Source organism: Aspergillus sydowii (assembly GCF_001890705.1).
Source record: "Aspergillus sydowii CBS 593.65 unplaced genomic scaffold ASPSYscaffold_1, whole genome shotgun sequence".
NCBI classification, from domain to species: Eukaryota; Fungi; Ascomycota; class Eurotiomycetes; order Eurotiales; family Aspergillaceae; genus Aspergillus; species Aspergillus sydowii.
Window position 1 is genome coordinate 915,262 of NW_024467859.1, and position 27,354 is coordinate 942,615.

The window sequence follows — 27,354 nt, forward strand, 5'->3', positions numbered from 1 at the left end:
GAACCTGAGAGGGGCCGCAAGAGAGCCCGCGACGGAGATGAAGGACACCATAGCTCGGTCATTCGCAACGGTCACCAGAAGCGACTGAGACATCAAGACTACAAGATCGGAGTTATTTGTGCCCTTGAGCTTGAGATGAGCGCCATTCGATATATGCTAGATGACGAGCATTTTGGGTTGCGTGAAGTACACGGTGATCCAAACTCCTATATCGTCGGCACGCTTAGTGGACATAACGTTGTTATTACTTGCCTTCCTGAAAACCAAGGGAAAGGCGCTGCAGCAATTGTGGCTACAAATATGGCACGCACTTTCCCGGGAATCGAATGGCGATTACTCGTTGGGATTGGAGGGGGAGTGCCGAGTGATAAGAATGACATTCGTTAAGGTGATGTGGTCATAGGTATGCCCGAGGGCCTGCATAGTGGAGTCATTCAGTACGACCTGGGGAAGGATACAGGAGATGCTTTTATTCGTAAAGGATATCTGTCCCCGGCGCCGTCCGCCCTGAGGTCTGCGGTAGTAAGGATGCGATCGGATCATCGGACTAGACCAAACAAGATCAGTGAATTTTTTATGGAAATGTTGGGAAAGAGAGAAAGGCTTTCCATATATCAGCAACCGCCCGTCGAAACAGACATTCTCTTCACGCCTGACTCAACACACATTCCCGGTCAAGGCGGATGCAAAAACTGTGACAGGGGACGCATAGCCCACCGGCCTCCACGAGAGACTGGCGCACCACAAATCCATTACGGATTGATTGCCTCTGGGGACAGAGTCATGCGAAATGCGAGGAGGACTCATTTGAATGCGCAATCCGACCTGGGTGATGTGCTATGCTTTGAAATGGAGGCTGCTGGTATTTTGACGGAGTTCCCTTGCCTTGTTATCCGCGGCATTTCTGACTATGCCGACTCTCACAAAAACGACGTTTGGCACCACTATGCCGCGGCGGCGGCTGCGGGATGTGCCAAAGAACTTCTATCTTATTTGGGCTCTGGATTTGCGGACGAAATCGAACTTGACCACGACATTTCATCTCAGCACCATGATGGGGACAATACCTCGCTCAGCCAGGAAGCAAAGCAGGAATTACTGGAGTCATTGAGATTTGATCGGATCGAGGCTCGGAAGGGTAACATCAAAAGTTCCCACACAAAGACTTGCAAATGGCTTCTGGAGACCCCCGAATACTGTAGGTGGCTTGACACCACTGAGCTCAACGATCATCACGGTGTTTTATGGATAAAGGGAAAACCTGGAGCTGGGAAATCAACACTTATGAAGTTTGCTCTTGATAATGCCCTCGAGAAAATGGACGATAGGACAGTCCTACACTTCTTCTTCAATGCGCGAGGAGAGGAGTTGGAGAAGTCTACAATCGGAATGTATCAAACTCTATTGTGGCAACTTTTTGGTAAACTTAACCCTCCAGCTATAACAGCACGGTACAGAGACAAGGGCTTCCGATGGAATGTAGTATTGCTAGAAGAAGTCTTTCGAAAGGCAATCCAGAGCCTCGGACAGTCGACTATCTTGTGTTTTATTGACGCACTCGATGAATGCGAAGAAACGCAGATCCGTGACATGTTACGCTTTTTTGAGGACATGGCAGAATTGGCTGTCAAAGCTGGCATTCGTTTTAATCTCCTTTTTGCGAGCAGGCATTACCCCCATATCACCATCAAGAAAGGGTTGGAGCTCACCCTAGAGAGTGAAAAGGGACACAGCGACGACATTGTGGCTTATGTGGAGAGCGAGCTGAAAATCGGAGACAGTAATCTTGCAACACAAGTAAAAATCAAGGATGAAATTCAACGGAAGGCATCTGGAGTTTTCATGTGGGTTGTCCTTGTCGTGCGAATTCTGAATAAACAGCATGACCGTGGCCATATAAATACCCTTTGGCAGAAACTCCAAGAAACTCCTGACGACCTGCACAAATTATTTCGTGATATTCTGGAGCGAGATGATCACGGGGCTCTCAGAGACGATCTCTTTTCGTGTATTCAATGGGTCTTGTTTGCAATACAGCCTTTGAAGCCAGTGGAATTATACTGCATCCTTCTATTCCAAGCGGATTCTGGGGCAACAAACGAGTGGAATACCGAAAATATTACAGATGAAGCCATCAAAAAGTATATTCTGGATTGTTCCAAGGGACTCGCAGAAATAACTGATCCAGACCCAACTGTCCAGTTCATCCACGAGTCGGTGAGGGATTTTCTCCTAAAGGAAGACTGGTTATCCCAAATTCGGCCTGATCTAAGAGACAATTTCGAAGGACAAAGTCATGAACATCTAAAGATGTGCTGCCTTGAATACATGACTATGAAGAGCATACCCGATTGTCTGGGTCTGGAAACTCTCCTTTCAGAGGCCGACAGGTGGGAAGTATATGAACACCCCTGCAGAAAAGCCGCCGAGGCATTTCCGTTTCTCGACTACGCGGTTTCGAATGTTCTTCACCATGCAGACATGGCAGCAAGCAGTGGCATCATGCAGAGCGCTTTTCTTGAGAGCTTTCAGCTCTCTTATTGGAGTGCATTAAGCGCCATTTTCCGAGATGATATAAGATACCAATTTAGCCCCAGTGCGAGCCTCCAGTATGTTCTTGCGGATTATGGCCTCCTAAATCTCATCGAAGCTTGTCCATTCAGTCCGTCTTGGCTGGAGAAAGAAAATAATAATGAGCGTGACGGGCTCCCGCTCTTTCTGTGCCTTGCGCCCCTGAGCAAAGACGCCCTTCAAACGATAATGAGAGCATATTTACGGAATGGGCCTCCGGGGAGTAAGCTTCACGAACTATACCATCGCGGAGTGCGTGCGACTCGACATAATTTTGAGTTACAAAAGCAGAACCCCGTCCCTCCAGTTGCGCCAGGGACTGGTGAAGAGCTATTGTTCATTTTTATGCTTGAAACAGGAGCGATACTACCGGAAGAAGAGGATCACGCTGGGAGAACGCCACTAGAATACGCGGCGGTGAATGGCTATTTGCAGCTCGCCCAAGTATCACTTGATCGAGAGCGTGCTGACCCGGATTTCGATTCTTCCCGCACACGAAGCGCACTATTATCTGCAGTATCGAGCAGGCAAGAGGAAATTGTCAAATTACTGCTTGCTGATTGGCGCGTTGACCCGAATTGCCCTGATTTTAATAGGGAACGGGCACTAAAATGCGCAGCAGAGGATGGACAAGAGGGAATTGTCAAATTACTGCTTGCTGATATGCGTGTTGACCCCAATTTTCATTTTCCAGATACACCAACGGCACTATCAGGCGCAGCAAAGAACGGTCACAAGGAAGTTGTCAACTTACTGCTTGCTGATCCGCGCGTTGACCCAAATATCAATGTTTATCGTGGGCGGACACCCCTGTCTTTGGCAGCATGGAAAGGGCGTCAGGAAATTGTCAAGTTACTGCTTGCTGATCAACGTGTTGAACTAACCATTCAGGATGGCGAAGGGCTCCTGATATGGGCCGCAAGGAATGGACACACAGATGTTGTTGACTTGCTACTTGTTGATCGGGGTGTTGACCCAAATATTCAAAGAGACGGAGCGCCTGTGACATGGGCAGCAAGGAATGGGCACGAGGAAACTGTCAAGTTGCTGCTTGCTGACCAGCGTGTTGACCCAGATATTAGAGATGATATCTTGGACCGGGAACCATTATCATGGGCAGTACAGCATGGACACGAGAAAATAGTCAAGTTATTGCTTGCTGATGAACGTGTTCAACGAAACAACCGACTCAAGATAGTGAAAAGTCAGTTAATGGAAGCAGCACTCTGAAACAAGGAGGCTGCCAAACTGCTACTTGATCGAAATCTGGCACCAGTGCTCCCAAGCTTGTCATCGGACGAGGATGACTAGAACTTCTACAGCAGATGAGGTCATAGACGGGTAAATCTGTCGAATGGCTGTCAGTCTGTTAGTATAGTATTCTAGCTAAACCACTTGAATACTTGAATGAGGCCTTCTCTGCGTAACTCGTGCACTGACTCATGACTTCTGACCGTTCTCCTCTATATGCAGTGCTAGCATCGGGTCAATCTCCGTTTTCAGCGCAGAAGCTCGGCCCAACAGCACGAAAGAAATTGATCCGACAAAATATCCGACTGACGAACGCCCCCAAGGGAAGGCTAAAGCTTGATTCATGCATGCTGGTCTTTGGCATTGAAAAGTGCGGTCTCATCTAGATTAATGATCGGCAAGGCACCGCATCGCTTTGGCGAGTCAGTCAAGGGAGGGCTTCCTCGTGCCGAACGCCGTCTGCGTATTCTTTGCTTAGAACAGTGTTAGTGTCTTCTCTGAAACGGTGGATAGATTGCAGGTTCTGGTCTTGGTCTTGGTCCGTGGAGTCTGCGGATCCTGCAGTTTCCACACTGCGGAGATGGAGATGGAGATGCCTGGTGGGTTGGACCGTTGGAGACGCTGGGGGTTTGATATTGATGTTTTTCGGGTTTTTGACAGGTGTTTGATTTTGAAGATGTGCATATTAATGATATTGCTTGCGCTATATAAACTTCTCCGGCCCCACCCTTCACACCCAATTCAACCAACACCAGTCAATTGATCAATTTGAAATACGAAGCAATCATGAAGTACATCCTCAGCCTCGCCCTCTCAGCAACCCTAGCCACCGCGCAATCCATCTCCGGATCCGCCGAGGGCTTCGCATCCGGCGTCACAGGCGGCGGCGACGCAACCCCCGTCTACCCATCCGACACCGCGGAACTCGAAAGCCTGCTCTCAGGCGACGGCTCACAGGTCATCGTGCTGACCAAGACCTACGACTTCACGGGAACCACAGCCACCGGCACAGCCTGCTACTCATGGGGCGAAGGCGAGGGGTGTCAGGCCATCCTGCAGGACGACTGCGGCAGCGACCCCAGCACGGTGGCGACGTATGATGCGGCCGGCCCAACGCCGATTCCTGTCTCCTCGGAAAAGACTCTTTTGGGGCAGGGTGAGGGTGCCATCAAAGGGAAGGGATTGAGCTTTACCGATGGGACGAGCAATGTTATTGTGCAGAATATCAAGATCACGGACTTGAACCCGGCGTATGTCTGGGGTGGGGATGCGTTGACTTTTGATGGGAGCAGTTCGATCTGGATTGATCATGTCGAGGTATGCTTCTATCATTATTGGCTTTAATGGGATAGAATGTCACTGACTGACTGTGTAGACTTCCTTGATCGGCCGAGTGCACTACGTCTTTGGCTACGAAGCAAACAGCCAAATCACCCTATCCAACAACTTCCTCAACGGCGAAACAACCTACTCGACCGGCTGCGACGGGTACCAGTACTGGGGCATGGAGCTCGTGGGCGCCGACGACTCCATCACATTCAAGAACAACTACCTCTACAAAACCTCCGGCCGCGCACCCGCACTCAGCGGGACAACCAAGTTCCACGCCTGCAACAACGTCTGGAGCGACAACAACGGCCACGCAATTGAAGGAAACGAGCAGGGCCAAGGTCTCTTCGAAGGGAACGTCTTTACCGACGTGACCAACATCGCAGACGACACGACTTGGGAGGCTGGATCGCTGTTCCTGTCCTCGGCGGATGGGAGCGGGAATGATGCTTGCTCGAGTTATATTGGCCGTGACTGTGCGAGCAGCATCTATACGAACAGTGGCGGTGGCGAGGGGTATACCGATGCGAGCTTCTTGTCTGACTGGGCGGATTTGACGATTGCGGAGTGCAGTGAGGCGAGTGAGATTGAGAGTTCTGTTCCTGAGAGCGCGGGGGCGACATTATAAAAACGTCATTAGGGTTTGCCATTGTTGTATGGATGAATGGGCTTGGTTTTGCTTCATGTATATACTTGAGAGGTACTTGACTGTCAATTTACCTATTCACGCAGCCTACTGAATATCGATCCTTCACCAGTCCTCCCTTGGAGTACCAGGACAGTACTCCTCTAGCTTACTCCCATCCGCAAGCCACCCCACCTGCTCCTGTGCAGTGGTAGAGAGCTGTTTCATTGCCGCCCCATCCGCATCCATAAACTCGGCATAGTTCTTAAGTCTCTCCCTTGTGAAGTCAATACCTTCCTTAAACATCTCATCATACCATTCTCTGTGGGCGTCTACAAACGAGAAGTTATCCGGCTTCGTATTTGGATCCTCGTCCATTACTTTCCTGAATAAAAGGAAATACATTAGCAACGTACAACTCAAGTGGGTGAATAGTGAATAAGGGAATGAACTTACAGAACACCTTCAAGCGCAACAAGAGTGTTATTGAGCTTTTGACGCACATCGTTGTTCTCGTAGTACCTGCACGTCGTGACGATGCGGGCAACATCGCAAGTCCGGCGGAAATGGTCGTTCGGGACACCATGCTTGTCCTCTGACTGTTTGAAATAACCGACCAATTCCTTTTGCGCGAACATCTAGAAAAACCTCATGGTCAGTTTATCACAGAAGAAGTACCAAAAAAAAAAAAAAAAAGATGGGGCAATACACGATGTTTATAATTATTCTGCTTCATCGGCAGCAGGGCCATGCGCTCGCGGTACGTATAAACCGTTCCGAGATTCTGCATCAACGACTCCTGGTACGTCTTTGGATTCTTTGCTCGGGTCGGCTTTGGCACCTTGGTCGGATCAGGCGCCTTGGTCTCGTCGAAGAAGTTTTTCACGTCCGCGTGGCAGGGCGCGGCAGGACTACCCGTGCGATTCTTCTGGACGTGGTCGAGGAAGTCCCTGATCCAAACCGCTTCGTAAACATGTTCAGCTATTCAACACTATATTAGCTTATTGACAGCTTTTTCGGTATATGTGACGCGGAGGGGAGTGACATACACGCCCACATGCGTGGCTCATTGTCATCATTATTGTCCTTCCTAACAACTGCACGGTCCTGCTTATTCTTCGTGATGACGGTGATGCCAGTGTCTGGCACGCAGTCCTTCGTGTCTGCGCATTCCACGCCGGGTTTGATAATGGGCACATTCGTGTTGGTCCGAATCGATGACGGGGGGTAATATTTCAACGCATTAATTATATATTTACCTTCCTCGTCGCAGGCGAGTTGATAAGAACGGTTTTTATCAATGGACTGACGAGGTTTCAGGTGATGTTCCGTCGTCGTGGTGATCGAGTCAGGCTCTGTTTTTGAAGGTGCCGGCAGAGCCGCTCCACGCTTGTTGTTATTGTTTGAACCGGTACTGCTCTCTTCGTCTTCGGCGTCTCTTTCGGCTAGGCAGTAGCCCTCTGAAAGATCGCCAAAGGCGAAGCATACTTGAGGGAAGGTGTAGAGGTCTGGGGCGTCTACCAGGGTGACTTGGGCGAGGGTATTGCGGTCACCGTCGACCTCTGCCCAGCCTTCGAGAGCGAGATTGGCACCAACGGTGGAGTCGATCTTGACACCAAATACGTCTTCGCCTGGTTCGCAGAAACCGTTCAGATCTGGAGTTGTTAGCGGCTTTGACAGACAAACAGCAGGGTGGTAGGTAGGTAAGCTGCTCACCGACGCCACCGGATGTTGTGACTGTCAGCTGGGGGACTTTGAGTGCTAAATCGACGCCGAAGCCGTTGTCGTCTGCAGTTGTCAGCTATATATATATATTTATATTTGGGTTAGGGGCTAGTGGTGTTGACGCACCCAGAATAGTGATGCTGACCGAGAGAGCAATCTCGGTATACAGCCGGGTCTGCGCATCAATCTGCGCCCGCAGTTCCAACGGATCCGTCTCAATCTCAGGAGTCCATCCAGAAACCTGGACCGAGTCTTCTGCTTTGAGATCCAGCTTTGCAATTGCAGTATCCGGAATACTCGCTGTGATGCCGGTCGAAAAGACAGCAGAGCCGCCGATATAGTCAATGACATACCCAGCATTTATCTCAATGTTCGGCCCAAACTCGAAGACCTTTGGGATTCTCCAGCCAGAGACAGGTATATCAAGCAGGTTTAGCTCTTGCGATGGCTGGACAAAGTCCCGGAAATCAACCTCCCCTTGGAACTCCAGGCTGACCCCGACATGGGCCTTGACGCCCTGCGGCTTCACTGAGAGCTCGAACTTGTCAATGTCAATACCTGTCCAGCCTAGACTTGCTTCAACATGGCCAGCAAAAACCAGTGAGCCCTCGGTACCGCAGTCATCACAGTTCGCCTGCAAGGTGGCGTTGAGAACCCCAGTATCAACCTCCCAGCTGAAGATCTCCTTGGGGAAGCTGGAGCCGACATCCAGCGTAAACTTCTTATCCAGATCCGGGATAATATCTCGCTTGTTATTCCGGCCAAGGACGAGCTCTCCAAAGTCAAGCACAAAGGTACTCATCACCTTCTTCCAGTTACTCTCGGTGGCATCGAGAATAACCTTGTGCGTCTTGTCGTCGAACTCGACCTTCTTCACAACCCAGGGGTCATGAGAACGGTCATCGCCGCATCCCGTCCAACTAGGCACAATCACAAAAGAACGGAGGTCGTTATAGTTGACCCAGTTCCACGCAATCTTTGCCGCTTGGTAGATCAGCGGGTGCTTGAAGTGCAGGAAGAAGTCTTCCGCGTTGCAGCTGGCAGCATCTAACGCGAAAGAGAACTTGTCCATGTCCAGGATCTTTTCGTCTTGCTTGGAGTATGCTACCATGCTCACGACAACTGCCTTTTCGCCGGGTTCTGTTGTTGTTAGCAACTATTCTGCTCGTCATAAATATGTATTGGCGGACTTACTATCACTCGAAGCCCAGACAAACTTCTCGTGGTCTGCCAGGCCAACAGAGGCTCCATTGTCCGCAGTTCTCATGAGGGATTGATCCCATACATCACGAGGCACAGGGACGAGGTCTTGAAAGTCAGGCGAAGCTGGCGCTGCTGCCAAAGCCTGCCAGAACCACAGAGTGGCTAGAACGAGAGGAAGTTTATTAAACATCCCGCCCATCTTAGTTAAACCACGATTTACAATTAAGTAAAGTCAGTTAAGTAAAGTCAATTCAAAGAGAAATACATGTCCTTTTATATTCCATCCATCGTCCCCTTCATCTCTATATCCGAGAGATATGAGAAATATCCGTGGAGATCGTTCAGCTCGACCTCGTGATACTATGAAATTCGAACCAAGAAGACCAGTATCCCGGACATGAAGCCCAATCCAGCAAAAGCCGCAAAACAATACGACGTTGTATCCCGTATTGGCCTCGGCGATGCTTCGGTAGAGTGCACCATACTATAACGCACAGCTGAACATCGTATAGAGACAGGGGGTGAGATTGCGGGATATACAGTAGTTGCAGCAGTAGTCAATGGTGGAGGCCTAAGTCTAGAATTTCTCGTATTGGAATTGGAATTAAGGTCTGTATATCGTTTTCTGTTTCCAGGCTTCGTCTTCGTATATGAGGAAGGGGATTTTCATAGAGCCGCTGATGATCTCCCGAGAAGATCAAGTTAATACCGTTGTATAGCTCAGAAGATTTAAAACAGTCAATGAGCATCTTATCTATCCTTATCAAGATTTTCTGGGCTATGACAGCCAACTGAGGGCTCACTCCAAAAGAGCAGTCATGCAAGCCATCTCGCAGCCAAGAAGCAGAAGTCGAGTCTCTCCAGAAGCGGTATATATTGCGGCATTCCTGTCATAGCCTAGTCCCAGTCCGTGACTCTGTCTCTGCATGCAATGTAACTTCGTGTTTTAATTCCCATTCAAACTAACAGGACTTGTCCGTTCGACTCGGCCAAGTACCAACTCTTGAACGTACTTGGGCCATGTCAGTCTTCAACTCGTTGCGCAGAGAAGGCTGTCTCGTATCTTGTGACGATGGCGCATTGGCGCATTGCCAAGTCCTAGATTCAGCCTTTCACAAGTCTTGGGACGCGGGATCTGGGGAGGGCTCTTGTTAAAACTGCCTCTTATGAGGAGGGAGTAATGAGCATGGTTTCTCCAGATGGTTGGGTGGACGGGCCCCTGCAGTTCTCAGCTTGGGCTGTGATGCTGGCGTAGGCGCCTACACTACGTGAAGGTATTATAGATTATTTCCAGGCTGGAAATGTTCCAATAATGGGTTTGCCTTGACGAGAGACCAACTGCGGCTGAGGCACAACCGACTCCATTACTTTATGCCATTGTATCTGACAACTGACTACATACATTTATTAATATCTAATGTTTAACTGAATTAGTAGGGGATATGCTTGATTTGTTCTGTCGAATTCGAGTGCATATGATGTCACGTGTACCTGGGCGAGTACCATAGAACCAGAGAACCCAAACAGACTGCTCGCACCTATCTAGATATTCCCAGTCTCATTCGTAATTATTGTCAGTTTCTGAATCAACATTGTTTACCAGACGAAATATGGCATCCCCAGAAAGGAAGAAAGGCCTATAACGCAAACACAAAGACCCCTCACCAAGCTCCCCACCATCCGACCTGTGTCTAGTGGGGTATTTTGGAAGAATGAACAGTTAACTACCTTACTTCCAACATCGCGACTGAAAATATATCCTCATTCAACATGCCCAAACCAAAGCGCGTCGCCATCATCGGTAAGTCATTCCTCTCTCAGCAACTCCATTGACCAGTTCCATCTGCTAACCATTTATCAGGCGCCGGCCCCTCCGGCCTCGCAATGGCCAAAACACTCTTACAGAACTTCCCCCCAGGAACATTCAGCCCAGTAGTATTCGAGAAGAAACGCCGGATCGGCGGTCTGTGGGCTGTAGATTATCCCTGTATCCCGGGTTCAACTTCTGCATCTGCAGCCGGTCTTCCTTCCTCTGCGTATAGGCCCCGCGGCTTCGTGGACCCGTGGATGAAGACAAACCTGAGTCGGTTCTCGGTTGCGTTTTCTGATCTATCGTGGGAGACGGCGCTCGGGCGTGAGGAGGGGGATGTTCCCGTTTTCCCGTGTGCGTGGGAGGTGCGTAGGTATTTGGAGAAGTATGTTGAGGTTTATATTCCTCGTGAGTGTTTGGGGTTGGGGAGGAGGGTTTTGAATGTGATGCGGCGGGAAACAAAGAATACCAGGGATAGGATGGGGTGGAGAGTTTCTTGGACGGATGATGAGTGAGTTTTCATCTACCATATGTGAGAGACAGAGAGAGGGGGAGAGAGAGCAAACTAAGCAATTTTCTAGGGATTGTGAGCAGGCGTCCGTATCTGGCTTGCAAAATCCAAGAATACAGACGGATGAATTTGATTTCCTCGTCGTGGCATCAGGCCACTTTGGGACTCCCAGTATTCCAAACATACCGGGACTCGACAGCTCCCCTCGTATAGTCCACAGCTCGAACCTGCAGAGTCCAGACGATATCCGCAGTCTACTCGGGAGTTCGCCTAAAGGGAAACTGGTCGTCATAGGCGGAAGCATGTCCGGCGTCGAGGCCGCAAGCTCGCTTGCTCTTCACATCTCCTTTTTGAACTTCCGCCCTGACTCTGCTGCTCAAGCAGGGAGGGATTATGAAGTGTGGCATGTCGGTTCTGGGCCGTTTTGGGTACTGCCTACTTACCTGCCACATCAATATGCGGGTGATTCTTCAGAAAGAGAGTCAACCAAGTCCATTCCGTTTGTGCCGCTTGATTTATCTCTTTATGACTTGGGTCGGCGGCCACAAGGCATGAACGAATTTGTTTTTGGACCCGTCTCGCCGGAACAGATCTCCAAGAGGAACCAATTCTTCCGAGACATGCTTGGAAATAATTATGGCAGATTTGGCGGCATTAACATCACCGATGGGCAAGGGGAAGAGGATGAGCGGCCCCCGTGGGTGGGCATAGCCGACTACTACACTGAGTACATCCGATCGGGAGCGATTAAAACCGTGCGAGGTAGAGCTTATTCAGTGGCCTGTCCACATCCCGAGAAAGGAACAACAATTAACATCCAAACCCCTACCGGCATGACGACCCTTACCGACGTTGCTGCAATAGTAGTAGCAACAGGATTCAAACCCTCAGACTCGCTCTCATTCCTGCCGCAAGATATCCTATCCACCCTCGAATACTCCAAAGACCACTTCCTACCCCTTATCCTAGACAGCTGGAGCAGCGCGCACAGCGATATCCCAAACCTAGGCTTCGTGGGATTCTACCGAGGCGCGTTTTGGGGCCCTGCAGAGCTACAGGCGCAGAACCTAGCTCAGACATGGGCCAAGATCGACCTCGAAAGTGCAGACCCGGTATCACTTCCAGCTGAAGAACAGCTTTCGAGAGCTGCAGAGAGGGAAAAGGTTCGCGAGTTTAGGGATTTCAAGCCTGCGGCACTCCGTGGACAGTTCCCGTTGGGTGATTATGTGGGGTTAATGGGGTCGCTTGCTCAACGGGTGAATCGGGCCAGGATTCCTATTGAGATCGGTGGAGGTCGGGGTGGGGATGTCCAACCGGCTGGTCCTGTTGTTCCTGCTCGATACCCGCCGGATTTCATGGGACGGGATACTCGGTTGAAGTATACTTCACAGGAAGTGGATATAACAATGAAGGCTTTGAACGGTACTATTTCTGCAGACCCTAGCCAAGGCTGCGTGGGTACGACAGCGGCCGTTTTCCGAGCATTGCATGGCCAGTGGAGCTTTGAGAGAGTGCAGACTCGTGTTGATGGGGATGGAGTTGTATCGGGGCAGACAACTTTCCATCCTCGCTATCCGTCTTCTTCTGACTACGGAGCGGAGTATCTTTGCGAAGAGATAAATGACGACTCAAAGACGTCGTATTCAGTTTACCGCCTGTGTGGCACTTCCAGGCACCCAAAGCAGGCAGGGATAAGCGTTTGGTCTGTTGAAGAGATATCTCCAAACGCAGCCGGCAAGCTCGTCTCAGAACTGCATGTTAGCCCGGTAGGGAAGGTGTTAGATTCAGGAGAAATCCTTGTTCAAGCTCAAGGCGCCGATGAAACTCAAACGCATATATATGAGTTTTACTTTGACCGCGTGGCTATCACACGCTGGTCCCATCGGGTTTGTCCGCGAGAAGGGGACGCGGTTAATCGGTATACAACGCAGTATAGCCGGCCCGCGGATGCATGACCCGACTCCGACCCGCAACAACAACTATCAAGCAAGAACAGAGAACTATATCTGTCGATAAAATGCGGCAGACGGAATGAAATGCGCGTAGCCAAGGCTGGTTCTGCCAGCACAAGCCCTGTCAGCCCCACAGTGGAATTGCTCCGCTGCGGAGAGAATCCGGGGTAGCTATCCAGTTCCCACGAGTCCACTTCTCACGATGACATGAATCATGCAAATATATAAAGCATTAAATGCAAAAACATTAAAATGCAGCCCGCCATGGTTTCTATCTACTAATAGTGGATGCTGCGACTATCTACTGCCTTTCAATGCCAGTGCTGTTGCTGAGCCGACTAGATGAGCTAACATCGCTGGGTGCCGGGCTGTCCACTGACATATAACTATTAACTACCAAATACTCCGTACTTTTACTTTTTCCCGCAGACACGCTCTCAACCAATTATTCCTGCCAGATTAGACTTATTTCAGCCCGAGACGCCGTCCTGAGAGCGTGGACAGTGGACAATGGACACTCCTGACTCGCAGCCAGCCATCCCCCGCACGGGCTTTATGCTCGACTCCAACTTGGCACATCCATGAAGCTCTCCAAGTGCGGAATCCGGCTGTGGCAGCGGAACTGTCGATCTCGAGAGGCATCTCACGGCAGTCTCTCTCCCAGGTTGCTGGAGGATATGCATGTATTTACGCCATTCGCACTGGGGACGCCCCAGAATCCCGCCTTTTATTTATATTTGTTTCCCCTCCACCCCGGTCCAACCAGACCTCCTTCGTAAATACCCTTGTTGAATCATGGCTTCAACACCAGAAACAGAAACAGAAAAAGGGGAAACCCCCTACCACCTTGAAACTGTCGAAGCCCTCGGCGAGATCAAGCCCGTCTCTCCAGACCTCACACCCATAGACCCGGCCCTCGAACGCAAAGTCGTCCGCAAATGCGACCTGCACGTCGTCCCCATCCTCACAGCGCTCTTCATGTTCGCCTTCCTGGACCGGATCAATATTGGCAATGCACGCATCCTGGGATTAGAGGAGGATCTCGGCATGGGCGGGCACCAGTATAACATCGCGCTGTTTGTGTTCTTCATCCCGTATATCCTGTTTGAGGTGCCGAGCAACATGTTGCTGAAGCGGATTAAGCCCAGCGTGTGGTTGAGTGGGATCATGGCGGGTTGGGGCATTGTGACGGTCTGTCAGGGGGTGACGGCCAGTTTTGAGGGGTTGGTGGTTTGTCGAGTGCTGATTGGGGCTTTGGAGGCTGGATTCATGCCTGGTATCTCTCCTTTTCTTTCTTTTCCCCTCCGGTTATGGGTCACTGTGCTAATTAGGTGTAGGAAGTGTATACCTGATCAACATGTACTACCGCCGCCACGAGCTCCAATGGAGACTGAACTTTTTCTTCAGCGCCAGTATATTCGCCGGTGCTGTCAGCGGTGTACGCTCTTGACCTCTATATATAATATTGCTTGCTAATAAAACAGTTCCTCGCCTACGCAATCGCCAACATGGACAACGTCGCCGGATACAGAGCCTGGCGATGGATCTTCATCCTCGAGGGCCTCGCCACAATCGTCCTCGCCGTGATAGCAAAGTTCATCATCGTCGACTGGCCCGAGTCAGCCACATTCCTAACAGACGACGAGCGCGCCCTCCTCCTCCGCCGTCTGGCTGAAGACCAGGGCGAGGCCCAGATGAGCCGGATGGACAAGAAGGCGTTGAAGAGGACGTTTTCCGATCCGAAGATTTACCTAGGGTACCTCCCCTGCCCGGATTATATATTATATAAGTGCTAATTAATACACAGTCCAATAATGTACTTCGGCATCGTCAACACCGGCTACGCCGTCTCATTCTTCACCCCTACCATCCTGCGCCAACTCGGCTGGACCGCAATCCGCGCCCAAGTCATGAGTATCCCCATCTACGCCGTCGCAATGGTCATCACGCTCTCAACGGCACTGCTGAGCGACCGACTCGCGCACCGCTACGCATTCACGCTCGCGGGCGTCCTCATCGCAACAATGGGATACGTGCTATTACTCTGCCAAGCATCGATCCCTGTCGGGGCAAGATACTTTGCGCTCTTCGCGATCACGGGCGGCGGGTATCTCACGCAGCCGATTCTCATGGGGTGGTTGAGTAATAACATGGCGGGCCATTATAAGCAGAGTATTGCGTCGGCGATGCAGATTGGGTTTGGGAATTGTGGGGGGCTGGTTGCGAGTAATGTGTTTTTCGATAGCGAGGCGCCCACGTATAAGACTGGGTTTGGGGTGAGTTTGGGCATGACTTGGGTTTGTGGGTTGAGTTGTGCGGCGTTTTTGGTGTATTTGGTCAGGGAGAATAGGGTTAGGGAGAAGGGGGGGAGGGATTATCGGTTCGAGCTGGAGGACGAGGAGAGGAGGAATTTGGGGGATGATTATCCTGGCTTTAGGTTTACGTATTGATTCAGTCGTCGAGTTTAGTTTTATATTCAGCTATATAACTATGCACCGGTTATAAATGAGCAGCCACTGGCACACGGGCATTCTCGTCAGCTACAGCCTTCGCCCATACCTCCTGCACCTAGAGTACTTGGTCAGCTTCTTCCTGCCAAATGCGTCCAGGAACATACATCATAACTATAAATCCAACTAAACCCCGTCCCCCACTTATCACGAATAGTATGTGCAACCGCCTCATCAAAGGACAACCCAAGCTTCTCCAGCTCGGCATCCGAGCGTCTAAAGTCGTCTAGAATAGCATACATCGCCTTGTAGTGCGGGGAGCGCACTCGGTCGTACAAGTCAAGACCCCGGGATATACTGTGTTTCCGCTCGTAGGCCCACGCCACTGCTTGGGAGAGGACGTAGCTGTCTTCCAAGGCAAAGCCGGCGCCTGCGCCTGTCAAGTAAGGAATGTTAACGTACGGTATTCGGGTATACGGTAAGTGGAGATGGTTAGTGTTAACTTACCGAATGCCCCAGATAGTGCTGTGTATGTTAGCCTGGTCAATATGTGATGACAATGGAGACTAACGATGAGATGCATCTCCGACTAATGCAATAGACCCCTTGGCTACAACCGACTCCAGCCGCGGCCCCGCAAAAAGCGCAAAACGCTGAACGTCCGTTGCGTGGCTGAGGATTGTCTGGACAAGCGGACCAAAGTCCTATACTCGTCAGCTCCTTTTCCCAAATAACTGACATATAACCGCAAAGGAAGTTAGACAATACCTTCCACGGCTTCCTAAACTCCTCCATATCAGCCTTCTCCCCCCAACTCACTCTATCCCCATTATCAGTAACCCCAGCCATACATGTAAGTTCATACATTCCATGCCGCAGATTACAAGTATACACCCACTCCCCCGGCCCATGCCAAAAGCTCACCGCGTCAGGAAACCCAGGGATCGCAAGGAGATTCTCAGCAGGTATCAGGCCCCGGTACGCAGTCTTGCCCGTATACATGAGCTTGTACTCAGGGAACGCGAATTGGCGGACTACAGATCTGACTCCGTCCGCTCCGATTAACAGGTCGACTTCGTCTCTGTGTCCGTCTGCGAAGAGCAGTGAGAGCGAACCCGAGCCGCTGGGATTATTATTCTCGTGGATATGTACAAGCCGCGAACTTAATCTGAGCTTGGACTTGTCGGTATTGGATAGGAGGGCGCGCTGGAGGACAGAGCGGAATGCGCGCGCGTGGAGATGGTGTGCTGGTGTATCTATCAACCATACGGTATTCCTCAGCTAGCATCCACACACATTATATAGTTTTATTCAGTAAGTCCTAGTAGTAGTAGTAGTAGTAGTAATGGTGGTGGTGGTGGTGGTGGTGGTGGTGGTGGTGGTGGTAGTAGTACATACCCCCCTGCTCATGCTCAGCAAGCAACTCCCCCGTCCTCCCATTCCGATGCTGCATTGCATGCCCGTCTGCCGCGCGGAAGATCTCCCCGGGCTTGATATCCCCCGACACACCCAGGACATCCAGCATGCGCCACGTGTTCCGCTGGATATTCAGGCCCGTGCCGATTTCTCGGAGCTCGGATGCCTGGTCGTAGATGCGCACGGAGGTGAATGGGAGGGACTGCAGTGCGATTGCGGCGCCGAGTCCTGCTGGGCCGGCGCCGATTATGGCGATGCGGAGGGGTTGAGGATTTGGCATTGCTTCGGGTGGTTTTTTTCTATCTTTCTTGATGTTTTTGGTTTGGGTTTGGGTTTTAAGGGTAGAATTGTTGTGAGTTTGTAGGTTGGATTGAGGATGAGGATGAGGATGAGGGGCTTGGTTGCGCGATCTGCCGCTTATCTGCTTCAGGTGCGTGCAGCAATATCTTACGTGTCATCGTGATTCAGTTGGTTTAATTTACAGCATTGAGATAATTATTTTAGTTGACTGGAGCAGCATGTCGGTCCAATTCTAGCTTATAGCGGTTTACATAGTTACATACTATTGGTTAAATGCAGTCAATTCAAGCTTCGGTAAATCAACCCTATAATCTAATCAACATCGCCCAACCTAGATATATAGGATGATAGCAGCAGTTATAAGAGGCCAGCAGGAGCCGGGGGCTCTAGTATACTACTTTGAGCCCACGCCCCAGGATGTCATACTGAGGCAGAAATCAGATCTCGAACGGCATCCAGAGCGCAATTTGGGCATTTGACCCATTATAGCCGGTGCGGCTAGGCATGTACGATTTTACGAAGGTGTTGAATATGTCACGCAAGTCAATTGAACACTTCAGTTCAATATACACACCCCAATCTCTACGTCTCCACCCAAAATTTCCCTCACAGCTGTCCTCACTCCTTGTGGGTCACCTCCTGCTTCTCAGTCCCGATCAGCTCCTCACCGCGAGTGACGTGGTTGGCGCCACCGAACAGAGCATCGATTTCTTCCAGCGGAACCTGCTTGGTTTCGGGGATGAAGAAGAAAACGAATACCGCCAGAAGAAAATTGACACCTGCAAACATGTAGAATGCATAGAAGCCGCAGTTGTCTAGGAAGATGGGGAAGAATTGCTGGAAGATGGCGTTGGCGACGTTCTGGGTCTGCGATGCCATTCCCACGGCTTGGGCTCGGACGTTCATGGAGAAGACCTCGGATGTCCAGATCCATACCGTCGCGCCCCAGGAAGGCTTGTCTGGGCGGCGTGTTAGCCTTTTTTCTTTTCTTTTTCTTTTTCCTTTTCCAAAAGTTATTCGAGTCAGGGACTTACAGAAGAATATGAACAGGAAGAGCAAAAACACAATTGATATGCCGACAGGTTGAGTCTTCGTGCCGTTCGGTGACGGCGTTTCGGTTTCAACAGCAGCAACGATAATCATGCAGATGCCCATACCGATGCCACCGATAATAAGGAGCATTTTACGCCCAAATCGATCAATGATCCACACGGCGTTGAGCGTGAAAATGATCCCAAATGTCGCATTCAAGGCATTGATGAGAGCGATTTGGCTGCTGCTGGGGAAAACCTGCTGGTAGATCTTGGTCGAGTACGAGTTCAGACTTCCCTGACCGGTAACCTGCTGGCCAGCATTCATGATCAGGGCGAGGACCATACGCTTACGAAGTGACCTATCCTTCCAGAGCGCAGAGTAGTTGCTGGAAATTGCTTCCCTTTCGTACTCGATAGCCTCACGAATCCTCATGAGCTCATCCTCGACCTCCTCCGGGGTGTCTCGCACCCTCATAAGTGCGTTACGGGCTTTCTCAATATTGTTGCCGCGCTGGATGTACCTGGGTCTGTATTAGCCGGGACAATACTTGCCGAGCACTTCAGATACTCACCATCGTGGACTGCCAGGGATGGTCGGTAGCAGAATGAGAATAAGAATCGGAACGAGAAGTTGGAAGATCACGACCATCTTCCAGTCCCATTCGCCCAGATTTTCCTTGTTGTTTGCGCACCCGTAGTTCACCCAGAAGCAAATAAACGAGCCGACAGAGTAGAACATTTGCCAGAAGGTCATGATCTTACCACGGATTTCTGGAGGGGCGAGTTCACCGATATAGATTGGGCCGGACGCTAAGAAAACGGTCGTTAACTTGGAGGTGGCTGGATCTAAGAGTTTAAGCTTACTCAATGCAATGCCTTGTCCAACACCGATAATGGTTCGTCCAGCAATGAAGCATCCGATATTGTGCCGAGGGGACCATGTCTGCATGAAAGTAGACGCAACAACAAGGACACAACCAATGCCCATACCGAATTTACGGCCCAAAAAGTCGGCACACGGTCCGCCAAGGAAGAAACCGCCAAAAATAGCACCCACTGTATAGGCCGTGTTGACGGCCCCGATCATGTTTGCATCGGGATCATCAAAGTATTGGACCCAGTTGTCTGATCCTTGAACGGAGTTGTACACAGAGGCATCGTAACCGTAGAGCACCATGCAAGAGGCCGCGACAAGAGAAATATACCTAGCATAGTCTGTCAGCTTTGATCATTGCAACATGAACCCATCACGCACCAGTTGTAAGCTCTCTTAGAGCCAAGAAAGTTAAGCCCCATCCTGAATCTTGTTTGACAGCCCTCAGCTTCTTGGCCTGGAAATACAGTGCGAGATTGTATATGGCCGTTTGCTTGACTATCTGCCTAGACTCCTCCAGGAAGATCAAGAGATGAAAAGAGCGCGAGAACGGTTCGACAGCGTGTTCCCCTGGTATATATAGGGCCAGCACTGTCATACGGGGCAGAAACCCCAGCAGTAGGATCCAACAGTTATATTAGCCGTCTAGACCAATTCGAAATGACTCCACCCCCAGACAGCGATAACAGAGGCCCGTGGGGTGCGTCTTCCGGTGGAACCAACATCGTCCTGTCCCAACCGAAGTTCAAGCTTCCATGCCTGCGAACGGCATACTATCGCGTTATCGTCGTATCGACCAACGAGAACTCGTGTTGAGGCCTCGCTTTGATAGCCTGGCTGGGTCCGGGGGAATCTGGGGTTGATATTCGAGGAAATTCTCCACCCGGGGCAAACGGTTGTTTCGTGTCCCCGCGAATCATCGACAGGTATCCTAGTTTAAGGATTGCAAAGGTCCACCAATCTCTGGGATTGGCGATGTCGGGCCATTCGATCAGCCTGAATTTGGGTCGGTGGAGGTTGCCATCGTTCGATTGAAGTCTTGGAAGTGAGTGAGTGGACCTCGGTGGAAACTGGGGAAAAGCTGCAGACTGCAGAGCAACGCAAGTCACGAGATGAACATGCCAGAGATGGTCTTCTCTGCGACTGGCCAGCTCCGTGTCCAAAATGTATTAACGAGACAGCCTGTTGAAGATTCATGTGCGTGTCTGCTGACCCAGGCTGACTGACACAGACTCACAGGTTGGGCGGCGCTAAAGAGCTGACCCCTGCAGTCCACATGATAAGGCTCAAAGATTGTTACTTTACACAATTTTGTTTCCTAACCGATAGCTTCTTTTCGCGCCCTGTTATTATCCTTCGGGCTGTAAATAGTGATTCCTGGAATACTCTAGTGGTATACTTTAAGTGCTGTCCGAGAATATATATCCAAATTCACCCCCCTCTATCTACCATTGAGACTAGACAATCCGTTATAAAAACACTGAGTTATTTATTGACCGCAAAAGTACAAGCAGTAATGCAGCATGGCCGCAATGAATACAGCTTCAGTCGCTAATGGAAACCGGATATCACGTGCTCTCGCGACAACCCGACGCGATCCATCGCGCCAATGTTCGGCGTCGAAGTCATAGCTCCATCAGTTCCATAATTCCGGTTCCATCGCATATTTGCCGATACCTCCTGTTGGTATCCATATATATTCTGGATATTCCAGATAAGCAAATTCGTACTCTCAATTGCTGTACCCCGCTACTCATGCCCCGCACCTACGGCAAATCCAAAGGCAAAGCAAAGCAAACGCGGCTTTCTTTTGTGCCAACAGAGTTTCCGAATAGCCAAGATGAGGCGGATAATCGCAATGCAAACGTGCGCTATGCCCATCCATCATTATCAACTCTTCGCAGCTCCCGGAAAGCCAGTCAGAAAAGCTCAACACCTACTCCGTTCGTGAATCTTGAGCCACGACCAGAGGAAACCTCACAATCTACGAACGACCAGTCATCGCGAAAACGATCTCGCAGGAAAGGAAAGAAAGGTGAGAACGTCTTCCCTGCACCTAATCCATGTGTTTACGGTCTAATATGAATCGCAGCATCGTCGCAAATGTCAGCATCGCAAAACGCCACTCCTGCCCCTCCCTCTCCCCCTCCGGCTACTCAGGATAGCGACAGCGACTTGGAGATTGTACATAGCGCGCGGAAGAATACCAGGGCAAGGAATACGAAGCGGAAGAGGGTAGACTCTTCAGAACCTGAGGATCCCCAGGTTTCAGACGAAAGTGACGCCGATGAAGTAGTTACCCGACCTCGTCGGAAACTGAGGCGGGGCGGAGCTCCTAAACCTATTGTTGTCGATGATGATTCTCCGGAAGAGGAGGGGTTTCGGGCTGGTACTTCGAATTCGCCTGGCATCCCACACACACCCCGGCGCGACTCGGCTCAGGATCGGATTGATCTGGATGAGGATCTTGAAGATCTTCAAGACTCAGGTACTACCCACCCATTCTGCAAAATTGTTGTCTATATCTAATATTCATGGTTCAGTTGTCAAAACATCGCGTACTCGTGGTAATGTCGCCAACTCAGCTAGAGCGCAAAGGCAACGGCACCTAGAAGCTCTACGGCGGCGCCGGGCCGGGAAAAAAGAGGAAGATGATGGAGAGGACCAACTATCGCCACAGCCAGAGGCTTCAGGCTCAGAACAGAGCGAAAACGAAGACGAGGAAGAGCCTCCAGTACGACAACCTCAGTTCCGAAGTTGGGCGAACGGCAGCGAGAGCAGCGATGTTGAGTCCACTATCGGTGCCAATGAAGATTTGGATCGTTACGAAGACGATTTCGTATTGGACGATGAAGATGACAAACTTGGGGCCCCCAGCGGGCTGGAGGATATGCCCATTGAGTTTTCCCGGCACGCGTACAAGCAGCTGAAGGACTATTTCCAGGATGCTGTGGAATGGATGGTGCAAAACCAACTTAACCCTGCGTTCCCTCGTTCCGATCCTGTCTACAAGGTCGCTTTTGACAAGCTCGACGTAGAAGTCCAAGGACGCACTGGGTCTCAGTTTGTTTCACCAGTTTGGAACACCGATTTCCGCCGGGCACTCCTTGCCCGACCGCAAATGGAAACCACAACTTATCCAACAGATTTCAACCATCCTTGCGATGCCTGTAACCGAACAGGACATCCGGCTTCTTTCGACGTCAAATTAACCGGAAAAGCGTACTCGCTTGAAACCCTCGAGCCGTTAGCGGATGCAGATAGCGACGAGGAACAATCTGAAAGTGAACAAAACGACGACCAAGAACGAGATCGCGAGGGCTACACCTTGCCAGATGAGGATACTCATTTCTATCTAGGAAGGTTCGTACTCTTACCACTACCCCGGGAGCAATCTAACATTGAACTAGACACTGCATGAAAAATGCCGAAATGGCACATACCCTAACCCACTGGCGCTTCCATCTCAACGAATGGGTCGTTGAACACCTACGTATTACTGGCTACATGTCCGACAAGAAGATCCTCAAGCGCAGCCAGTACAGCCAGAAGAAGAAGAACAAGCATGCTTCAAAGGCGGTTAAGAAGATGATTGATTCCGGAGAGGTCAAGAAGCTCTGGCGTGATTTCCATATCAACTTACGGACCGCAAGGGAGTCGAACGTGTAAAGTATGTATGTCACGCTTGCATTCCGTTCTCGGTACGTGCTAATGTAATTTCAGGCTCATGACACGATCCTTTTACCCCTATTAGCTTCACTTTTTGTATTTAGACCTTTGGAACATAACCGGTGGTTCTATTCGGCTACTCTGCATGGTGTCCACCATTGATGTGGCTGGCGTTTATCTGGAACATAGTTGGCGCAATTACGTTGATACCCGAGTCTTCACAAAGTGCATTTCCACTTGAATGAATTCATTCATATATTTTACGTTCAAGCTCAATGGCTTTATACCCTTCATAAGTAGACAACTATATCCACTACAAGTATGGTTGGTATTTTCTCAGCGCATTCACTCTAGAACCTGAACCTAGTAGATACTCCATTAATATTTAAGGTGTATAATGTTAACCTCATGCTATAGTTTCCGAGGTATATCTCTTGAATCTTCATCCATTCACGAGCATCGATTACCATTACTGTCTAGGAACATATGCTCGCCTCTTAGAACATGACGCAGTCGTCCCTGGGGTAGAAATCGTGAAGTATACGAGACAACGCTTTCACCACATATGCCTAAGGCGGCATATAAGTACGGCCCAGCAGGCTTTCAGGTAGTTTATCTCTGCAGGTAGTATAGCCTCTTGCTTGCTGTGCTAGGCTTTGATGTCGGGTGGTGACGAGGACTCGCTGCGGGTTAGGGATTGGAGGGACTTCGGGGGAGGAGGTTTTGGCTGCCCCGAGGCGGAGGGGTTGGCTTATTTTATGTGAGAGGGAGGATGTGAGGGGCTGTGCTTTACTGTTCTGGATACTAACTATGCTCCTTCAAGGCGTATTTATCAGCAGTTGGATACATGAGGTCGTATCTAGAAGCCAAAGCCCAAACCACGACGGACGCAAGAGCTATAAACCACGTGATTAAGAGAGATACAAAGTTTTAGAGATAGCTGGTCTATTCCGAGTCATTCACGTTCCATTATCTAAAACATAAGTCGATAAGACAGACAAGAATGGACATGAAACCACATGAGAAATTACAGATGTTAAACAGATAACCGGATATACAAATACATATGTCCATGGAGCCACTTTTCTTGCTCCAAGAACAAAGAGAGATGGGAGAGGAAAAAAGGTATAAGAACCAAATAGACCCGCGCACGCAGTATGCCAAAAGGAAGAAGAAAACCAACGATTTCCATAGCCCCGATCCAGCGCCATTCCGAGTACTGAGCACAACGCTTGTTTTTTTTTGTTATATACTGCGTTGCATACCGATTTTGTGAGCCGAAATAAACCGTCTGTTTTGTATATGCGGTACAGTCGCGGTGGCGTTCAATCCTCTGCCCCAGGCAGAACGGACTCCAACAGAAGTGAATAAGAACCCATAGCGACAGAAACCGGGATCGACCGCGAGTCTAGGCAATTAACGGGCGGATGGTTTGTCCTTTTATCCTTCCACACCCGCTGCGGTCATGGTCGGGAGTATTCGTTTAGAGGGTGGGTTGAGCCTGCTGCTCCTCAGACGAAGGAGCGCCAGGGGCAAGCATCTGCAGGAGAATTAAATTAGTGGTTGTCATCCACCGTTTAGATGCGAATCCAAGCAAAAACAAAGGATAAGGCCATTTTCTTGCTCCTTGGCGATTTCGACGCGACAAAAGAGTTTTCACAATCACCGTCATCGGAAAGTATCGGAGTAGGGAACAACAATAAAAAAAGACAATCCCATAACAAATCACCCGCAATACAAAAAAGGAATAATAGGTTACATACCTCATTAGCACCCTTGATCATACCCTGCTCACGCTCCAGCTGGATATACTGCTCCTCCTCAGCATAGGCAAGAGCCCACGGGACACCAAGCAGGAAAGCACTGGTGCTGAGGATCCAGAGCGCGCGACCGCTGAAGGAAACACTGGACTTTGCGAGGGAGGTCACGTAGGAGGCTGTGTTGGTGGCTTGCTTGCGGGCGGAGGGAGGAACAATGTCTTTCAGGGCGGAGAGACGGTCGAGCAGGGACTCGGCCTCGACGTCATAATCGGACTCGACGGAGACTTCGGACTCTGCAATTGACAGGACGTGTTAGATTTGAGAGGCTTTATATGCAAGATACGCGGCGGGAGAATGGATGCTAACCGGTATCGGTGAAGTCCTCGTCCTCGTCGTCGGTGGCCAGGAGGATGTCGTGCTTGCTGGCTTGAGGCTTGTCCTGGGCGAAGTGCTCGTCCTCGACTTCGGTAAGCTTGACCATTGTGAATGTGTGGAGAGGTTTGTTTGTTAGGTTGGGTTGGCGACGGCGGATAGGGAGCGAGGAAGACGTGAGGTGATGGAGTGAAAGAGTCGAAGTTGACGGAGTTGATGGAAGTTCGGGCGGATCCAACTTTTTTCCCGACGCCAAAGGCGGTAAGGAGCCACCTGTCTGCGCAGCCAGCGCGAAAACAACCTTCCTCTTAATTTACTTGTCATTGTGGTTAACTAAATTTAATTCTATTAATTCCAGGATATCGCCTCTTGCAACTGAATATATTGTACATGGTGCCAAGATAGCTATCTAAATACATAGAGTGAAGGGATCAATCTCTAATAAACAATTGGAGGTCTTCGCATAGGGCAGACTCCCATTACCTCCTCCCAAGCTTCCACCTAGCTATCCGCTCCTGGATCTCATCCCAGGGGAACGGCCGCAGCTTAAAGCCCTCCAATTCGCCCTCCTGCAGCACAACGGTAGGTTTACCGGTGCCCTGGCCCTTATTCTGGACCTGGCCACCAAAGACCTTGCGCGCGACGCGTCGCAGATCCTCAACAGTGAGCGACTCGATGTGCTTGCACATTTCTTTGACTCCGATCTTGCGACCGTGAACCTGCACCTGGCGGCCTAGATCCTCAAGCTCGACCATGCGCGATTCCAGGTTCATCAGGAGCGACGAGCGCAGCTGGTTCTTGGCGCGGTTGACCTCTTGTGGCTGCAGGGCTGTGTATCCGGTGTCTAGCGTGAGGGACTGGAGTTCTCGGCACATCACCTCGAGCATCTCTGTGGTCCTGGTAGGGCTGCAAGATGCGGATATTCCGAAAATACCGCTGTCGGTGTAGCCGTGGTTGAAGGCGATGCAGCTTTCGACCCAGCCGTGCTGGTTGAGGACGTTGGTGTAGAGTCGAGAGTACATTCCCTTTCCGGGGCCACCAGCAGAGAAGGAGCCGCCACCTCCGAGGAGTGTTTGGAGGGTCGCAAGGGCGTAGATATCGGGATCTGAGATGGGGAGTGCCTCAAAGGCTAGGTGGATGTAGCTCAGTCGCGGGAGCATGGGGTTGGCCGGGGGAGGGATAGGTGGGAGAGTGAGGAATCCACCGGTGTAGTGAGATGGTTGGTTCAAGTCCAGATTTAGCGAGGACTCTAAAGGCGAGTCAGTGTTGCCCGACCCGAATTTCTTCAGGAAGGGGAGTTTGGAAAGGATGCTCGAGTCGGAGGACGCAGCAGCGGGCGCAGACGCAGCAGTCGATGTTGGAGTAAACTGAGGGACAGCCGGCATGTGCTCTCCTTCAGACAAAGTCGTGTCGACTCCAGCGCCGGATAGGCTGGGACCTTCGTGCGAGCCAGGTTGTCGCATGTCACCGAATAGCTGCTCGGTGAGCTTCACGGCCTCATGATGCGGCACACCGGCAAACGCAACGACCATGCGATCCGGACGGAAGAAAGCTTCTCTGTATTTCTCCACAACCGACTTGTCAATCGCTTCCAATCTCTCACGCGGACAAAGCAACGGATGTCCTAGCGTGTTATCCTTGTAGGCCGCGGTATGCACCAATTCCGGCAAGATAAGCTCGGGCTTCGCCCAAATCTCATTGATCTCGTACTCCGCCGTGGCGAGCTGTTGAAGAACCTCTTCATCAGTGATAAGAGGGTCGCGAATGGTATCCGCCAACAACCCGAGCGTTGTCGGGACAGCTGAGTTGAAGCTGGCAGACTGGTACATTAACGACTCGCGAGAAGAGGCACATTGGATATTTCCGCCTAGTGCCTCGAGCGTCTCAATCATCTCGTCCGCGGTGCGGTTCTTCGTTGACTTGAAAGCCAGACGGTCCATGATATGGCTCACACCTCGCAAGCTCTCGTCTTCGTAACGGGATCCGGCATCAACGTAAACTCCGACACCAGCGAAGGGACCCGGAAGGGATTCGGTAGCGACGCGGACTCCATTTGGCAGCGTGGTGATTTGATCTAACTCAGCCGGGTCCTATTTTATCAAATAAAACAAGTCAAACAGTCAGTCCAGCTCCGTTGATAGGGAAAAGGCGCATTGGCTGTTCTTACTTTGGAACCGTTCTCGTTGACGGTGCTGAGGCCTCGAGAAAGTGTACGAGGGACCCGGGTAAGGGGTTTGGTGGACTCGATGGCCCGCAACACTGAGCGGCGCATCTTGCAATATGTGTGTGCCTCTAGAATGGAATTTCAATCCAGAAGCTCGAGGTTGCGTCAAAGCTGCAGTCCGAAGGAGATTTGGCCGGCCGCAAGTTTCGGAGCGGATGCAAATTCTGCTTATCTAATCATGTGCTCTGGCCAAATCTCCACGTCATTGCGCTTCCGAACTTTTGCATTCTATCTACATTAAATGGCACTATTATTATTATTTTTTATGTGTCTATAGT

The 27,354-nt window shown here is 50.5% G+C and overlaps 8 protein-coding genes across 8 annotated transcripts; 4 read left to right on the forward strand and 4 right to left on the reverse strand.

Moving 5' to 3' along the window:
- Nucleotides 1-135: 135 nt before the first annotated feature.
- ASPSYDRAFT_53248 (Pfs, NB-ARC and Ankyrin domain protein) lies at nt 136-3,801 on the forward strand (the record flags this gene model as incomplete). The annotated part of the gene is made up of 4 exons (XM_040848656.1): nt 136-382; nt 404-584; nt 801-3,301; nt 3,395-3,801. The coding sequence occupies 4 exons, from the start codon at nt 136-138 to the stop codon at nt 3,799-3,801; spliced, it is 3,336 nt and encodes a 1,111-aa protein (XP_040707388.1).
- An 807-nt stretch (nt 3,802-4,608) lies between these two features.
- On the forward strand, nt 4,609-12,980 carry ASPSYDRAFT_53249 (uncharacterized protein; the record flags this gene model as incomplete). Its single annotated transcript, XM_040848657.1, has 5 exons — nt 4,609-5,139; nt 5,198-5,723; nt 10,566-11,025; nt 11,096-11,100; nt 11,179-12,980. The coding sequence occupies 5 exons, from the start codon at nt 4,609-4,611 to the stop codon at nt 12,978-12,980; spliced, it is 3,324 nt and encodes a 1,107-aa protein (XP_040707389.1).
- Nucleotides 12,981-13,772: 792 nt separating this feature from the next.
- On the forward strand, nt 13,773-15,427 carry ASPSYDRAFT_53251 (uncharacterized protein; the record flags this gene model as incomplete). The annotated part of the gene is made up of 4 exons (XM_040848658.1): nt 13,773-14,253; nt 14,315-14,415; nt 14,462-14,733; nt 14,785-15,427. 4 exons carry the CDS (start codon nt 13,773-13,775, stop codon nt 15,425-15,427), a joined length of 1,497 nt encoding a protein of 498 aa, XP_040707390.1.
- On the reverse strand, nt 15,061-17,232 carry ASPSYDRAFT_38165 (uncharacterized protein). Its single transcript, XM_040845658.1, has 6 exons — nt 16,826-17,232; nt 16,196-16,683; nt 15,999-16,131; nt 15,935-15,952; nt 15,595-15,863; nt 15,061-15,545 (listed from the first exon to the last, which is right to left on the reverse strand). The coding sequence occupies exons 1-6, from the start codon at nt 17,121-17,123 to the stop codon at nt 15,477-15,479; spliced, it is 1,275 nt and encodes a 424-aa protein (XP_040707391.1). The 5' UTR covers nt 17,124-17,232; the 3' UTR covers nt 15,061-15,476.
- Nucleotides 17,233-17,570: 338 nt separating this feature from the next.
- ASPSYDRAFT_245616 (putative MFS sugar transporter) lies at nt 17,571-19,592 on the reverse strand. The gene is made up of 5 exons (XM_040844139.1): nt 19,433-19,592; nt 19,042-19,382; nt 18,750-18,987; nt 18,178-18,698; nt 17,571-18,102 (listed from the first exon to the last, which is right to left on the reverse strand). Exons 1-5 carry the CDS (start codon nt 19,471-19,473, stop codon nt 17,762-17,764), a joined length of 1,482 nt encoding a protein of 493 aa, XP_040707392.1. The 5' UTR covers nt 19,474-19,592; the 3' UTR covers nt 17,571-17,761.
- A 1,214-nt stretch (nt 19,593-20,806) lies between these two features.
- Nucleotides 20,807-22,720, forward strand: ASPSYDRAFT_25651 (uncharacterized protein; the record flags this gene model as incomplete). Its single annotated transcript, XM_040844187.1, has 4 exons — nt 20,807-21,086; nt 21,144-21,539; nt 21,595-22,414; nt 22,462-22,720. 4 exons carry the CDS (start codon nt 20,807-20,809, stop codon nt 22,718-22,720), a joined length of 1,755 nt encoding a protein of 584 aa, XP_040707393.1.
- A 1,150-nt stretch (nt 22,721-23,870) lies between these two features.
- On the reverse strand, nt 23,871-24,986 carry ASPSYDRAFT_38170 (mitochondrial import receptor subunit TOM22). The gene is made up of 3 exons (XM_040845659.1): nt 24,847-24,986; nt 24,484-24,773; nt 23,871-24,260 (listed from the first exon to the last, which is right to left on the reverse strand). The coding sequence occupies exons 1-3, from the start codon at nt 24,959-24,961 to the stop codon at nt 24,204-24,206; spliced, it is 462 nt and encodes a 153-aa protein (XP_040707394.1). The 5' UTR covers nt 24,962-24,986; the 3' UTR covers nt 23,871-24,203.
- A 312-nt stretch (nt 24,987-25,298) lies between these two features.
- On the reverse strand, nt 25,299-27,242 carry ASPSYDRAFT_245766 (mitochondrial-processing protease subunit alpha). The gene is made up of 2 exons (XM_040844140.1): nt 27,020-27,242; nt 25,299-26,942 (listed from the first exon to the last, which is right to left on the reverse strand). The coding sequence occupies exons 1-2, from the start codon at nt 27,122-27,124 to the stop codon at nt 25,332-25,334; spliced, it is 1,716 nt and encodes a 571-aa protein (XP_040707395.1). The 5' UTR covers nt 27,125-27,242; the 3' UTR covers nt 25,299-25,331.
- Nucleotides 27,243-27,354: the final 112 nt, after the last annotated feature.